The sequence below is a fragment of the Schistocerca piceifrons genome, chromosome 6 (assembly GCF_021461385.2).
Source record: "Schistocerca piceifrons isolate TAMUIC-IGC-003096 chromosome 6, iqSchPice1.1, whole genome shotgun sequence".
NCBI classification, from domain to species: domain Eukaryota; kingdom Metazoa; phylum Arthropoda; class Insecta; order Orthoptera; family Acrididae; genus Schistocerca; species Schistocerca piceifrons.
This window is the reverse complement of record NC_060143.1, coordinates 573,412,017-573,428,071: the sequence shown is the minus strand read 5'-3', so window position 1 is coordinate 573,428,071 and position 16,055 is coordinate 573,412,017. Positions and strand designations below refer to the sequence as shown.

Genomic DNA, 16,055 nt, shown 5'->3' with positions numbered 1-16,055 from the left:
CTCAGAGCTGGAAGACTACACCTGCTCCCTTGATTGTGGGGGCATTTCCCTCCCTGTTGCTCCTGCACCACCTTCTTTGGGAGCAACAACCCCCCAACCATCGGGGACGTCTGTCCCCACTTCTAAGCCGGAGAAGTGTAAGTCGTCTTCAGCTTCTCTTGCTAGGAAGGGGTCCCTTGGGTCGCTCCCTTCCCAGGTTTCTGCTAGTGGGAAAATTGACACCCCTCAGTGGCTGAAGAGCCCAAAAGCAGCTGGTCGTAGGGCTTCACGCTCATCCTCAGTCCCGGAGACTGAGGCAGTGAAGTCCTCCCAGCCAGGGAAACCCAAGCAGCAGTGAGAGAAATCCAAAAAGAAGTTCCCTAACCCAAGGGAATTGCTGTGGCTCCCACACCACTGCTACCTACAAGCTCTGTGTCTACAGATGAGGTGGAGATTTGGGCATCCACTGAGGACCTAGATCTCACCGGATATAGACTGCTGAGGCAATAAGTCAGTGGCAGCAGGTGACTCTCAGGTGTAAACTATTTCATTGAATGTTCCATGTCTCCCAGTCTCACGCCATCCTCCAGTGGAATTGCGGCGGTTTTTTCTACAGCCTGGCTGACCTACGGTAACTGTTCAGCTTTACACCTGCTATCTGTGTTGCCCTCCAGGAAATCTGTTTCCCGGCAATGCAGTCCCCTGCCCTCCATGGCTATTAGGGATATTACAGGAACCGTAGCAACTATAATAAAGTGTCAGGTGGATTCTGCATTTTTGTCCTAAACTCTGTCTGTAGTGACACTGTGCCACTTCAAATCCCTCTTGAAGCTATGACTGTCAGAATAAGGACCACACAGGAAATAACTGTCTGCAATGTACATCTTCCTCCAGATGCTGCAGTACCATTCCTACTGCTGGGAGATTTTAACGCCCATAACCCTTTGTGGGGTGGCATTGTGCTTACTGGCTAAGGCAGATATGTCTAAACTTTACTGTCTCAGTTCGACCTCTGCCTCTTAAATATTGGAGCCGCTATGCATTTCAGTGTGGCTCATGGTAGTTACTCGGCCATTGAGTTATCAATCTGCAGCCCAGGACTCCTCCTATCTATCCACTGGAGAGCACATGACGACCTATGTGGTAGTGACCACTTCCCATCTTCCAGTCACTGCCCCAGCGTCAGGCCCACGGACGCCTACCCAGATGGGCTTTAAACAAGGCAGACTGGCAAACTTTCACCTCTGATGTCACCGTTGAATCTCCCCCACATGGTAACATCAATGTGATGGTTGAGCAGGTGACTACCACAATTGTTTCTGCGGCAGAAAACGCGATCTCGCGCTTTTTAGGGTGCCTGAGGCATAACGCAGTCCCTTGGTCGTCGCTGAAGCAATTAAAGAACGTCGGCGAGTTCTGGAGTGGCATAAGCAGCACCCTTCCCTGGAACACCTCATAGCCTTTAAACGGCTTCGTGCTCGCGTTCGCCATCTTATCAAACGACGGAATCAGGAGTGTTGGGATCGATACATCTCGATCATTGGGTGCCGTACATCACCTTCCCAAGTCTGGGCAAAGATCAAACGTCTTTTCAGGTACCAGATCCCAACAGGTGTTCCTGGTGTTACCCTAAATGGCGGGTTATCTACCGACACAAACGCAATTGCCAAGCAATTCTCAGAGCACTTCGCTCAAGCCTCAGTGTCGGAGAATTACCCCCAACCTGTCGCACTCTGAAACGGCGGCTGCAAGGGAATGTCCTCTCATTCACTACATGCCACAGCACATCCTAAATGCCCAATTTACAGAGTGGGAGTTCCTCAGTGCCCTCACATATTGCCCCAATGCAGATCCTGGGCCTGATCGGATCCACAGCCAGGTGATTAAACATCTCTCATATGACTACAAGTGACATCTTCTCGTCATCTTCAACTGGATCTGGTGCGAGGGCGTCTTTATATCGCAATGGCGGGAGAGCACTATCATTCCGGTGCTCAAACCTGGTAAAAACCCGCTTGATGTGGATAGCTATCGGCCCACCAGCTTCACCAATGTTCTTTGTAAGCTGCTGGAATGTATGGTATGTCGGCAGTCGGGTTGGGTCCTGGAGTCACCTGGCCTACTGTCAGAGCGGCTTCCACCAGGGTCGTTCTACCACTGATAATCTTGTGTCCCTTTAGTCTGCCATCCGAGCATCCTTTTGCAGATGGCAACACCTGATTTCCATCTTTTTTGACTTACGTAAAGCATACGACATGACCTGGGGACGTCATATCCTTGCCACATTGTATGAGTGGGGTCTCTGGTGCCCACTCCCAATTTTTATCCAAAACTTACTGTCGCTCCATACTTTCCGTGTCCAAGTTGGTGCCTCCCACAGTTCCATCCATATCCAGGAGAATGGAGGCCCACAGATCTTTGTATTGAGTGTCTCTCTATTTTTAGTGGTCATTAACTGCCTCGCAGCAGCTGTCGGGCCCTCCGTTTCACCTTCTCTGTATGCAGATGACTTCTGCACGTCGTACTGCTGCTCCAGTGGTGGTGTTAGTGAGCGTGGCCTACAGGGAGCCATCCACCAGGCACAGTCATGGGCTCTAGCCCACGGATTTGTTTTCAGCCACAAAGTCATGTGTCATGCACTTCTGTTGGCATCGTACCGTTCATTCGGACACAGAACTTTATGTTCATGATGATCCATTCACTGTAGTGGAGACATATCGATTCTTAGGACTGGTTTTCGACTCTCTATTGACTTGGCTTCCTCATCTTCGTCAGCTTAAGCAGAAGTGCTGACTGCACCTCAATGCCCTCTATTGCCTGAGCAACTCCAATTGGGGTGCAGATTGCTCTACACTGCTGCGGCTCTACAGAGCCCTTGTCCAATCCCCATATGACTATGGGAGTGTTGTTTATGGTTCGGCAGTGCCCTCAGCTTTGCATTTATTTGACCCTGTGCACCACTGCGGGGTTCGACTAGCAACAGGAGCTTTTAGGACGAGTCTGGTGACCAGCATACTGGTGGACGCTGGAATCCCTCCATTGCAGAGAGACATGCACAACTGCTTGCCAGTTACGTTGCACACATTCATAGTTCTCCTGAGCATCTGAATTACTGTCTCCTTTTCCTGCCTGCGGCAATCCATTTCCTGCATCGGTGGCCCAGATCGGAGCTAACGATAGTGGTTCACCTGCGGTCCCTTCTCTCAGAACTGGAGTCCTTCCCTTTACCACCTGTACTTGCTGTCCGATCACGTACGCTTCCATGGTGTACGCTTTGGCCACAGCTTCGTCTGGACCTTTCATGTGGCCCTAAGGACTCCGTTAACCCTGCAGCTTTCCGCTGTCACTTCCTCTAGATTCTTGACGTGTTCTGGGGCTCTTAAGTGGTTTACACCGATGGCTTGATGGCTGATGGTCACGTAGGCTTTGCGTATGTTCATGAAGGACATATTGAACAGCGCTCCTTGCCAGATGGCTGCAGTGTTTTACTGCTGAGCTGGCGGCCATATCTGGCGCTCTTGAGCACATCCGCTCATGCCCTGGCTCTGCCGTGTACTGACTCATTGAGCAGCCTACAAGCTATCGACCAGTGCTACCCTTGCCATCCTCTGGTAGCGTCCATCCAGGAGTCCGTCTAGGCCCTGGAACAGTCCCATTGTTCAGTGGTGTTTGTTTGGACCCCTGGACAAGCCAGAATCCCAGGCAATAAACTTGCCGACATGCTTGCCAAACAGGTGACACAGAAACAGCTTCTGGAGATGGGCATCTCCAAAGCTGACCTGCGTTCTGTCTTGCACCACAGGGTTTTCAGGCTTTGGGAGACAGATGGCATAACAGCCTGCACAACAAGATGCATATCATTAAGAATACGATGAATGTGTGGAAGTCTTCTATGCGGTCCTCTCGCAGGGAATCAGTTGTCCTCTGACGGCTCCGCATTGGCCATACATGGTTAACGCATGGTCACCTGCTTCATCACGAGGACCCACCTCTGTGTCGCTGTAACTCCCAAATGATAGTTGTCCAGCTCTTGCTGGACTGACCACTTTTAGCCGCTCTTTGGTGGACTTTTAACATTTTCCAGCTCCCTACCTTCAGTGTTGGGCAATGATGTCCTTGCAGCAGCTTTAGTTTTAAGTTTTATCCGTGAGAGAGGGTTTTATACTTCAATGTAGGTTTTAGCGCATATCCTTTGTCCCTCTGTGTCCTCCACCCTAGTGCTTTTAGGGTGGAAGTTTTAATGTGCTGCAGAGTGGCTAGCTTCTCCTTTTTATTCTCTTGGTCGGCCAGCCACTTTCTTGTTTTACTCTCTTCTATTTCTAGCGTCTGTTTTCTTGTTCTCTTTTGTTCCTTTTAGGGTTCGTTGCCTTTCCTCCATTCTTGTGGTTCTTTCTTTCTTTCCGTTTTGTGTTATATGTCTCATCCATTTTATTTTCACACTTGTGGCATTGTCTTATTAGGAACAAGGGACTGAAGACCTCATAGTTTGGTCCCTTCACCCCTCTTTTAAACCAACCAATCATTATCTCAGTACACCACAGACTAATTGTTTCCATTACATTCACAATTTTTGCATGACAGGCCCAGTCTCCTTAAATTACTAAGAGTTGTGATACAGTGTACATGCTGTCTGGGCTCCAACCAGTCTGGCTAGCCTAGGCAGTCAGCACACAAGTCATCAAAATATTGGGGAAAACATGGGAACAACAACAACTTGGCTGAACACACACAAGCGCACCATTAGTGCTCCACTTGATAATAGTGACAGCCAACTGACTTGTGTGAATGAGACAGTTTTAAATACTGGAACAACCATGATTGGAAAAAATAAATGTAATATAATGTAGAAATAAGTCTGCAGCAAGAGTTTTAAAGAGTGATTCTGAATAAAAGTACTTTAGAGATGACTTGGGGTTGAATAATATGGATGTGAGAAGTGTGTGGAGTTGTGTGGTCAATTTAATGAGTGTGAATGAACATCGAGAATTTTTCTTCTATACTGTTAGTTACAATAAGATACGAGCCACCTCAAGTGTGAAATGAAATGTTCCTGTTCCTCTGCAGGTACAGTAGTGGCAGCAAGGGCCCAAAGCTGAGCTACTGGCATGAGGCCAGCGAGATTCCTCTTGTCAACCTTACAGTAGGTCAACTGGTGGACAAGAGTGCACAGCTTTGGGGAGACCGTGAAGCCATCGTCTCTGTGCACCAGGGCCACCGCCTCACCTTTCAGGAAGTCAAGGAAAAGGCAAGTCACAGTCAGTGTGTGCAGTTTTAACAACAAAATTGTCTCCTCTTGTTCCTCCTTCCTCTTCTGTCTTCTTCCTCCACCTCCTTCCTCTACCTTTAAATACATTATAGGTAATGCATGCTATGATCTATGGCAGCTGGATTTAGTAAAACTAAACTTCTAATTGTTGTTGTTTATAGGTCCCCTAACTCCAACTTCAGAGCATTTCTGCTAAAGCTAGGGAGGGTTCTTGATTCACTTTGTAGGAAGTACCAGAAATTAGTTATATGTAGTAACTTCAATTATGGATGTTGGTAGATCTCCGAAATTCGTATGATCTGATGCAGACTGTGTTTTTTCCAACCAGGGTGCAGGGGAGCAGTAGCACAGCCATAAACAATATTTTTATTTATTCTTCATTACTAGATGCTAAGGGAATTAGATTAGGAAGTGAGACATTTAAAGAAGTAAATGAATTTTGATATTTGGTGAGCAAAATAACTGATGATGGTTGAAGTAGAGAGGATATAAAATGTAGACTGGCAATGGCAAGGAAAGCATTTCTGAAGATGAGAAATTTGTTAACATCGAGTATAGATTTAAATGTTGGGAAGTTGTTTCTGAAAGTATTTGTGTGGAGTGTAGCCATGTATGGAAGTGAAACATGGATGATAAATAGTTTGGACAAGAAGAGAATAGAAGCTTTCGAAATGTGGTGCTACAGAAGAATGCTGAAGATTAGATGGGTAGATCATATAACTAATGAGGAGGTATTGAATAGAATTGAGGAGAAGAGAAGTTTGTGGCACAACTTGACTAGAAGAAGGGATCGGTTGGCAGGACATGTTCTGAGGCTTCAAGGGATCACCAATTTAGTATTGGAGGGCAGCGTGGAGGGTAAAAATTGTAGAGGGAGACAAAGAGATGAATACACTAAACAGATTCAGAAGGATGTAGGTTGCAGTAGGTACTGGGAGATGAAGAAGCTTGCACAGGATAGAGTAGCATGGAGAGCTGCATCAAACCAGTCTCAGGACTGAAGACCACAACAACAACAACAGCTAGATACGCATTCTGTTAGTAAATGCATGAATGGCCTTTCAGACCATGATACACTAATTTCAACACTAAAAGGCTTTTGTACTCAAACCAATGTCATATATAATTACAAACTATGTAGGAAAGTTAATCCAACAGCAATAGAGTTCTATAAACCTTGTCAAGGAACAATAGTGGCAGGATGTTTATAGTTCCTGATAACATAGATGATAAATACAGTGCTTTCCTTAACACATTTCTCATGCTCTTGGAGAGCTGCTTTCCATTAGAACGTTCTAAACAGGGTACTAGCAGTAATAGGCAGCCTGGGTGGCTGACTAGTGGGATAAGGATATCTTATAGATCAAAGCAGGAATTATATCAAGATGTCAGAAGTAGTCATAATCAAGCTACAGTAGCCCATGACAAACAGTATTGTAAAGTGCTTAAAAATGTTGTTAGGAAGGCAAGGAGTATGTGGTATGCAAATAGAACAGTTAATTGACAAGATAAAATTAAAACCATATGGTCAGGTGTGAAGGAAGTGTCTGAGCAGTAGCACAGGGTCAATGATATAAAGTCAGTTTGCAGTAAACATATTTATTTTACTGATAAATCAGATTTATGTACAGTATTTAACAATCATTTTCTGAGCATTGCTGCTTAATTAAATAAAAATTTAGTTTCTACAGGGAATCATATAACTGTCTTGGCAAATGCCTTTCCGAGATTGATTGTTTGAAATACTCCTGTGATACAGACAAGAGGGAGATGGGGTCAATAATTAAATCACTGAAGACTAGGGACTCTCATGGTTATGATGGAGTGTCTAGCAGAATATTAAAGTACTGTGCTGCACATGTTAGCCCTGTATTTAGCCATATTTGTAATTTTTCCTTTAGGAATGGTCAGTTTCCGGAACGATTTAAGTACTCAGTAGTAAAGCCGCTTTAGAAAAAGGGAGAAAGGGATAATGTAGATAATTTTAGACCTATTTCAATGCCATCAGTGTTTGCAAAAGTTATTGGAAAGGTTGTGTGTGTAAGGATAATTGATCTTTTATATCACACAATTTGCTATCAAATGTGCAGTTCGGCTTTAGAAGTCGTTTAACAACTGAAAATGCTATATTCTCTTTTCTCTGTGAGGTACTGGATGGGCGAAACAAAGCATTTTGAATGCTTGGCATATTTTTTGATTTAACTTAGGCATTTGATTGTGTTGATCACAAAATATTGCTCCAGAAGTTGGACCATTACGGAATAGGGGGAGTAGCTCACAATTGGTTCACCTCTTACTTTAGCAAAAGGCAGCGAAAGGTCATTGTTAACAATGTTGATAATGGTTGAGATGTGGAGTCTGAGTGGGGTACAGTCAAGTGGGAGGGGGGGGGGGGGGAGTGTGAGTCTTGGGGCCACTCCTGTTCCTTATTTATATAAATGATATGCCCTCTAGTATTATGGGCAACTCTAAAATATTTCTATTTGCTGATGACACTGGCTTGGTAGTGAAGGATGTTGTGTGCAACGTGGGCTCAGTTTCAAATAGTGCAGTACTTGACATAAGTTCATGGCTTGTAGAAAATAAACCAACGCTAAATCACAGTAAGACTCAGTTTTTTACGGTTTGTAACACGCAATTCAACAAAACCCTTTTGTTTTAATTTCACAGAACGGGCATATGATTAGTGAAACTGATCAGTTAACATTTCTAGGTGTTCAGATAGATAGTAAGTTGTCGTGGAAAGCCCACATTAAGGATCTTGTTCAAAGACTTAGTGAATACTGCCATTTTTACTATTTAAATGGTATTAGAAGTGAGTGATCGTTCAACACAAAAATTAGTCTACATTGCTTATTTTCATTTGCTTATGTTGTATGGTATATTTTGGGGAAACTCTTCCCATTCTAAAAGGATATTTTTGACTCAGAAACAGGCAGTTTGGGCAATAAGTGGTGTAAGTTCACGAACCTCTTGTTGACCCTTGTTCACGTGTCTGGGTATTTTGACACTGGCCTCTCAATATATATATTCCTTACTGTCATTTCTTGTTAACAATATTAGCTTATGCCCAAGAACAAGCAGCTTTCACTCAGTTAATACTCAGCAGAAATCAAACTTGCATTTGGATCAGACTTCCTTAACTCTTGTGAAAAAAGGTGTGCAGTATACTGCGGCATCCGTTTTCAATAAGCTACCACTCGAATTCAAAAATCTTAGCAGTAATCCACGCACTTTCAAATTGATACTGAAGAGTTTCCTCATGGGTCACTCCTTCTATTCTGTTGAGGAGTTCCTTGAAAAATTTAGCTGATTCTTATTGTATTGTTGATTGTGTTTACTTAAACTTATGGACTGACTTTTTTCAGGTCAATAACATTTAGTTTTATCTGTTATTATCTTTGTGTTGTAATTTCATGTACTGACATGTTCCATGACATTGGAGATTTGCTCCTCAATTTGGCCCTACAGAACTTGACATGTAAAAAATAAATAAATAAATAAAAAATAAAAAAAGGTCATGTATCCCTCCTAGATCATTCCACATCAGTGTCATCAGTCCTTTGTAACTTTAATTTCTTTGGATACTGGAACAAGTCGTGTGTGATGCTAGAATTTTGTATGTTACAAATACGAAGCTTGGTTCACATCATGACAAAGGGACAACCTCTATTAAAAAAAAAAGTGAACATTAACAGGAGCTACATTCTGACAGGACGTATTAAGTTGAAAGCAGAAGTCATGACTAGCAACAAAAAACATGTTTGTCCAAAATTTTAACTGTTTTCAAAAGAAAATAGAACTTTTTGAGTGTTTTTGTGTTCACCAAGGTATGGGAGGACAGGGCACAATTGCGAAACATCATGTGAGACGTGTAGCATGGTAGTATGTGTGTATTCCCAGAAAAATGTGTTAAGTGCTTAGGAGAACATTCTGCATGGAACTAAAAAAATTCTAAGTATTCAGACAGGAGAGTAAAATATATATATTAAACACATGCCCCATGTTGGTATAAAGACACGGGTCAACTCAATCTCACACTTTCAAAACAGCTTTTGCCGCAGCACTGAAAACTAATTCCTAGCTTTTGTGTTATCACTGATGCAAAGTCTAATGTTTCAAGAATGATAAATATCTATCAAAACACACAAAATCTGCAAAGGCTGTGTCTTTAGTGGCATCCAATTTGTCATTTCCCCCAAGAAAAAGTGAGAAAAATATGCAAATGTGATAGAAAGAAAGACACACACATCCTTTGCTACACACGACATTCAACATTCCATGTTGATGATTCTGTACTTGATGTTGAAGCAATGATGACTGAACGTACCTTGCTTCGAGCTTCTTCCACACTCGAGGTGGAGGAATGAAGGAGGGAGGGGGAGCAGAATAGAAATCTGTTAAGTTTCTTCCTCATACATGTGAATATAAATGACTTCAGAACATGCAGAGCAGCTATACCTTCACTAAGAACTTCAGTGTGTCTCTAAATGACTCAGTTTAAACCTTCCCATGCATCCACACAATGGAGCTACAAACTTCACAGGGAAGGTCGTCCTGGTGGAGACAGGGTGAATGGTGCAGCCCGTCACTCTCAGTGAGAGCTAGCACAGGTGGCTTATGCACAAAATTACAGCACTTCAAACTGATGCTGCTACTGTCCTCTCTCATTATACATACCACTATGCTTACCATACTCATTGCCAAATGATACCACTGACAGTGAGCTTGGGGACCAAAGCCCCAACAACCATTTATCCTTTAAGGAGATTCCTGTGAACACAGTGAGCTATGAGGCTCTTGTAAAACATGCCCCAAGAATCAGGTAGTTGAAGCTGCCTGCCACTCTGAACAACATACTTCTTTTGATCACAGGGAAGATACAAATTCAGCTAAACACCATTCCTTGTTTTCAGCCACTGACTTTGCTTTATGCTCACCAACCACCACAAACAGTTTGATTGGAAATATTTAAAGACTTGCACAGCAGAGATGATTACTCAGACCAGCTGTTCTGCCAAGAAAGAGGAATATCTGAAAGCAAAAAACCAAAATGGATCTTTTATAGGCAAACTGGACTCCTTACAGCCAACAGACTGTATTTGACCAGCAAAATGTGCAATCTCCAGAACTGACTAGAATTTATAACCATCCATAGAGCCATCAAGGCATCCAAACACCTTAGAAGAGAATGTGTCTCTCGTGGAATGAGAGATGTCATTCTGCAAAAAGTGTTAGGCAGGCAGTCCTGATGGTTACATAGTAGGCCATCTACAAAATTACTGGAGAAACTAAAGAAGCCATGAATAAGTTCCAGAATACCATTATCCACTGCACCTCAACCATAGGAGTGTTAGTCAGTAAGGATGATGTTGTGCAAAAGTAGGACTGTTCACTTGACAACCATACTCAAAAATGGGGTGCTCACTAAGGCACTGCAACAGATATCCCACTTAAGTGGCATGATACTTCCACAATATATCATTGAAGAATCAAAGCTCAAATTTTCGTGCAGATGGCAAATAAATGTGGAACAACAAACTCCATATTGACATTGTAAACATTCAGATATGCAACCAATCCTTCTTTGTGGGAACTTCATGCTAAATTAGCTGCCTCTCAAACCACCACATAAGGATAAGATTCATTATAGCAGGCTGAAACAGCCATGTTTGGTATCCAAGAAAATCATCCTCAATTTTTTTTAATGTAATCTGAGGGACAACACATTGGATAAGTGAGAGAAACTGACATAACTCTCTTAGTTGGGGAAAAGATTGCTTGCATTCAACAGTGCAGCCTCAGAAGGATCCTAGAGCACTTGGTTAATAGTCATAGAATCAAAGCTTTTGAAAGAAAAACAAAAAGCCTATACTAGCCACTTAAATGTGGATTTAGGAAGCATTGATCAACTCTATACAATTAGTACTCCTGCAAGTGGCTGTTCTAGATTCATTTCAGGGCAACCTTCACTCACAGTATAACACTAGATATGGAGGCACTACATTGTACTTCAATTGCATGAATGGTGCTTATGTGGTTGCCTGCCCTATTTAGAGGTGTCTTTTCTTAAAAACTGTCATTTTAGAAATGAATGAGAATAAGATTTGTCTTAAACTTCCCTACGGGCAACGAGTCCCTCAAAGCAACATATTGTGCACAGTCAAAAGACAAATGCAGCATTCCCTTTTGTGGGAAGACTTTTCATTTCTTTAATACTCTAGTCTCACAATTACAGCTTTACACTTCATTTGCTAAATAAAAAGCTAGAGGAATGGAGAAAGAACAGGGTTTTGCTTTTCAACCAAAAACTTTTCTTGATCATTTTTGTTATATGGGCATTAGGCCATGGCCTTGGGGGTGTTAGACCACAGCCTACAATGTCAATATGATAAAAATTATCAAGGATGCAAACATCAGCTGTGAATGTGTGCATTGTGTAATCAGTGTGTTTTGTTTTACTCATTATCCTATTTCAAACTTGACCATACTTATTAACAACACATGTTCTCAACTTTAAACAGTCATTGAGACTCCTTGGTCATAAAGTCAATAAGAACTTACATGATTGAATGACCTAAAGCTAAGGGTTTTCAGAAGTATATGAACAATAAGAACTGCAAAAACAAATTGTACCTCTTGCAATTTTTTTGGTATTTCATTTGATTATATTCACCATATGGCAGGATTGTTTGTGTATAAATTTCAGTCTGGCACAGTGCAAGTAAGATCAGACTGTGAATCCAAAGAGGTATTGGATTATATCAGCTTTTGAACCAAGTATTTTTTTTCTATTACTTCTTGCACCTTTCACCTCTGGCAGTGAATTGTATATGTGAAAAATGCCAAGCTGGACTCCATGTCAAAGGGTACGTTCCTCTGCAACTGGCTTAATCAATTTACAACTCAAAGGAAGATGATGGCATAGCATTGCCAGTAGGATCAAACCTAATAAAACATGGTGTTCGCATCAACTGTGTGTTCACATCAACTGTCAGGTCAAGCCACTGCTTTACCAAATTTATTGCACAATAGTCTCCCTTCTATAAACTACCAGTCCCAGGAGGGCTCCATGTGAGTGAGTGGAGCTTACAGCATCATCTCCATTCCCAGTCTGCAGAGGCATGGAAGCAAGTTAGTCATTATGTGGCAGTTACTTTTGGTGCAGTAGCTATGCAGTATCAGAGCAGTCTACAGTAAGCTGTAGTTATTAATGAGCACAACCACTTGGAAACCAGGTGGAGTGGCATTTGACTGAAATGAGGTTGAGGGACATGAATGACTTGACACAATTATTGCCCTTACAACATTGTGACATGTATATGAATACAAAGTATACCAGAAAACCAGGCATGAGCACACTTACCAAGTACAATGGTGTCTGGTGATTTAGGATTTAATGCTCTCACATGGCAATATAGAATCTACAATGGCTCCAGATGCCGTGGATAAGACTCTTAGCATGAAAATAACACCTCCCATTACTAGATCAGCATCCTCTGAAAGCCAGCAGTGGTCTGTGATGTGTCAAGGCTATTGTTTTTCAGTCTGGAGCATCTTGTGTATGTTCAGATTTCAGAGCAAGAAGTGAGCTAATCACTCTAACACACCATATCCCCATATTGCAAGTACTTACTAACCAGCTTCACATTGTAGTTCTTTGTTACTCATCAGATTGACTGCATGTCCACAAGTACTACTAGAAAATCGAGCTTGCATAACATTGCAGTATGTCGTGCCTGTAGACTGATCTTTGGGTTATTAAGTGGAAAATGCAAAGATACGCCTTCAAATGAAATGGAGGTTGAGGAAGAGGGCCTTTTTCAAGCTACTGTAAATAGCATAGCACCTGGCATTAGCAAGCTGATAAACTGCTAAAGAAGATACCACGTCTCTGGCAGTGTGTTTGTGAGAATGAGGGCTATTCATAAAGAATCTCTATTTTCATGTAGTGCAAGAAGTAGTGAGTGGAACAGTCACTACACTGACTGTCACAATAGGCTAGTGTGTTTTAGAGGTTGATAATGAGGTGGTAACATCGTTCGTTCGTTCATTGTTTTTAGTGGCATTAAATTTGAAAACTGCTACCATTCATCACAAAATTTGTGCTGTAGACAGACGAAGTGTGATAACTGATAGTGTTGTCAGTGATTATGTTGATGACAAAAGTGAACATCTGTCGGCAGCTTGAAAACTAGCGTGTACAGTAAATTGATGAAAAATTGCACAAAACAGATGACTACTGATGTGGAAGGAAGATCCTACTGAAAAGAATCATGACTAGTGATAAGATGTGGGTTTCCTGTGGTAAGGCAGACATGAAACACCAGTCAATGGTGGGGAGATTATACTGCCTCTCACAACAAACCATAAAAAGTGTGCCAAGCTTTTTCACCCAGTACGATTAGGCAGATTGTATATGACCCGGGAAACCCGGGAAAAATCTGGGAATTTTTTCATCTGGGAAAAAACCGGGAATTTTTTGGAATTCCATGAATTTTTCATTGTTTTAGATTCCAATTAAATTTTTGTAATTTTTACTGCCAAGAATTGATTCTCTAGCAAAGAATGTTACTGTATCCTGCTACTGGAGAACAATACTGCAGCAAAAAATATAAACGAGAGGAAAATAATAAAACTTTAGTGGCAAAGAAAATGTGCCATTTACAACAAAACACCATGCAGGCCGAGCATCTGCAAACAGCAAAAATGTGTCAAAGGCTGTAGGGCAATGGCTATGTGGTACTTAGCAACAATAAGCTGCTTTCTATGAGCGTGACATCACAACCATTTACATTAGGTTTGTTTGACCAGTTGCCAGCGAGCTCATGTGCATGCGCACTTGACTCGCGTATGAGCAGTACCTTCGCCCGCTTCCTGCTACTTGAAATGTGGCTGTTAGCTGTATCGGCAGTAGCAACAAGCAGCAAGATGCAAATGAGAAAAATTTCTCGCGTGCCCTAGCTGCCAGATTCACGGATGTGTAGAGCTGTCTGAGTTGTAGTGGAGAAGGGGTTAGTCTCCACATGACCCGTGTTTGCATTAAGTGATTTCGCTGCTTCTCTTCATTTACAGCTTCCACGTCAAATGAAAACAAAACTGATTTCAGTGGTCAGGAGCTATCAAGTGAATTAAAATACATTCACATAATTATGGAGGGCAAAAATATATTATTAGTTTCAGTTTTCTATTTTATTTCCAAGTTATTAGCAGTCGAGCATTAATCGCCTTGTAGAACAATGAAGTTATTTTTGCAAGTTTGCCAAAGAAATTTGGCTTTATTAATCTTTCCGCTGAGGCAATCATTTTATTTGAAATGAAGTGTTTCATTCCACAGTATTGGCTAGTTCCAACCGTTCACTGAATTTCAAGTGCATGTTTTTGTCTTTTGCCATGTACGGCATTATGCCATAATAAAGAACCAAAAATGAGATTATACTGTACTGGTGCTCCAAGAAAATTTACATAGCAAAAACCACACTGAAAAGCTTAATATCAAATGGGAACTACTTCACTGGGAATCTGGAAAAACCAATGTGCACTTCAAGCCAAATTATGCATTTTATTGTGGTTTACGAAATTCTGATGCTCTCAGAGTATCCTCAGATGTCCCGTTTCTTTTATGGCGTAATGTAAGCTCTATTAGTGCTTTATACATATGGACATGTGGGCTTCCTAAACCACTGCAGCTGTGCATGCGCAATAGTGCCTGTTTTCTGGCATTCTCTGGCAACTGCTATATCGAACCTATTTCTAACATCTCCGGATAGTATTGTGAATGGTAGTTCGAAAAGTGTTACTTTCAAAGTAAATTTCTTTTACGCAAGATGAATTAAGTTACGTGTGAGCAAGTGGGATGAATTTCTTAAATCACAGAGTGTTTAAAACTGAATATTTTGAGGACCAGCCACTTACAAGGATTTTGAGCTCAGAAGACCAGACATTTTTGTCATTACTTTAAATTTTCCGGCACATTTGTGTGATGTATCTTAAAGTATAACACACGCAAGAAAAGATAAATACTACATGTGAAAGCTTAGCTTTTCTCGTAGCTATACTATGTATATTAATGTAAATCGTTAACTTGTCCTCTTTGTGTGTTTGCGCTATTACTCACACAAACAAAGTTGACACCTGGCGAGCTGGCTTATGGAAGTGACTGTAAATGTTGCTCCAATCAGCCAGCACGCTGAGTGTCAACTTTGTTCGCATGAGTAGTACGTAACAGTGATCTTGCTATTGGCTGACTATAACGTGTGTCCTGTGCTCTGAATACCTGCTGTCATCAGCTGGCAAGATCACATGGCATGAGATACGACTAGCTTACATACAAAAGGACATCCCAGTCTCGATTTAAATGCTCCAGAAACTATGCAGCGTATATGTTGCTGCACATCAGAGGTCTTTCCTAAAATTCTTTCCTGTTTTTTTTTTTTTTTTTTTCCTTCTTCTTCTTCAAAAGTCATTCAATGGTACTGTCACTTAGCACAGAAAAAGCGTATTTTCGCTTGGGGGAAAAGCATATTTTTTAAACAGGATATCCGGAACCAATCGAGGAATTTTTTTTTTTCCTTGTCCACGTATACACCCTGTTATGGCTACCATTTATTGGAACATTGTTCTACATTTAATCAGTTACGAAGCCTATTTCAACAAAGTATGATAACTGAGAAGAGCCATTCAAATTGAGCAACAAACTCTTGGTTATAGGTGTCATGTTTTTGCGCAATAATGCTCAGCTGACTGTTGCCAGGCACATACAAGAACTGTTCAGTGGGTTCAGATAGGACACTTGTAACATCCTCCCTAC

General features: G+C 41.8%; 1 protein-coding gene across 1 annotated transcript in view; it reads left to right on the top strand.

The window, feature by feature from the left end:
* LOC124802936 (medium-chain acyl-CoA ligase ACSF2, mitochondrial-like) overlaps nt 1-16,055 on the top strand; it is a 208,895-nt gene that overhangs the window by 142,712 nt on the left and 50,128 nt on the right. The window contains exon 2 of the mRNA XM_047264021.1: nt 5,044-5,224. Within this exon, the coding sequence (XP_047119977.1) occupies nt 5,044-5,224 (181 nt within the window). The remainder of the gene's footprint in view (nt 1-5,043; nt 5,225-16,055) is intronic.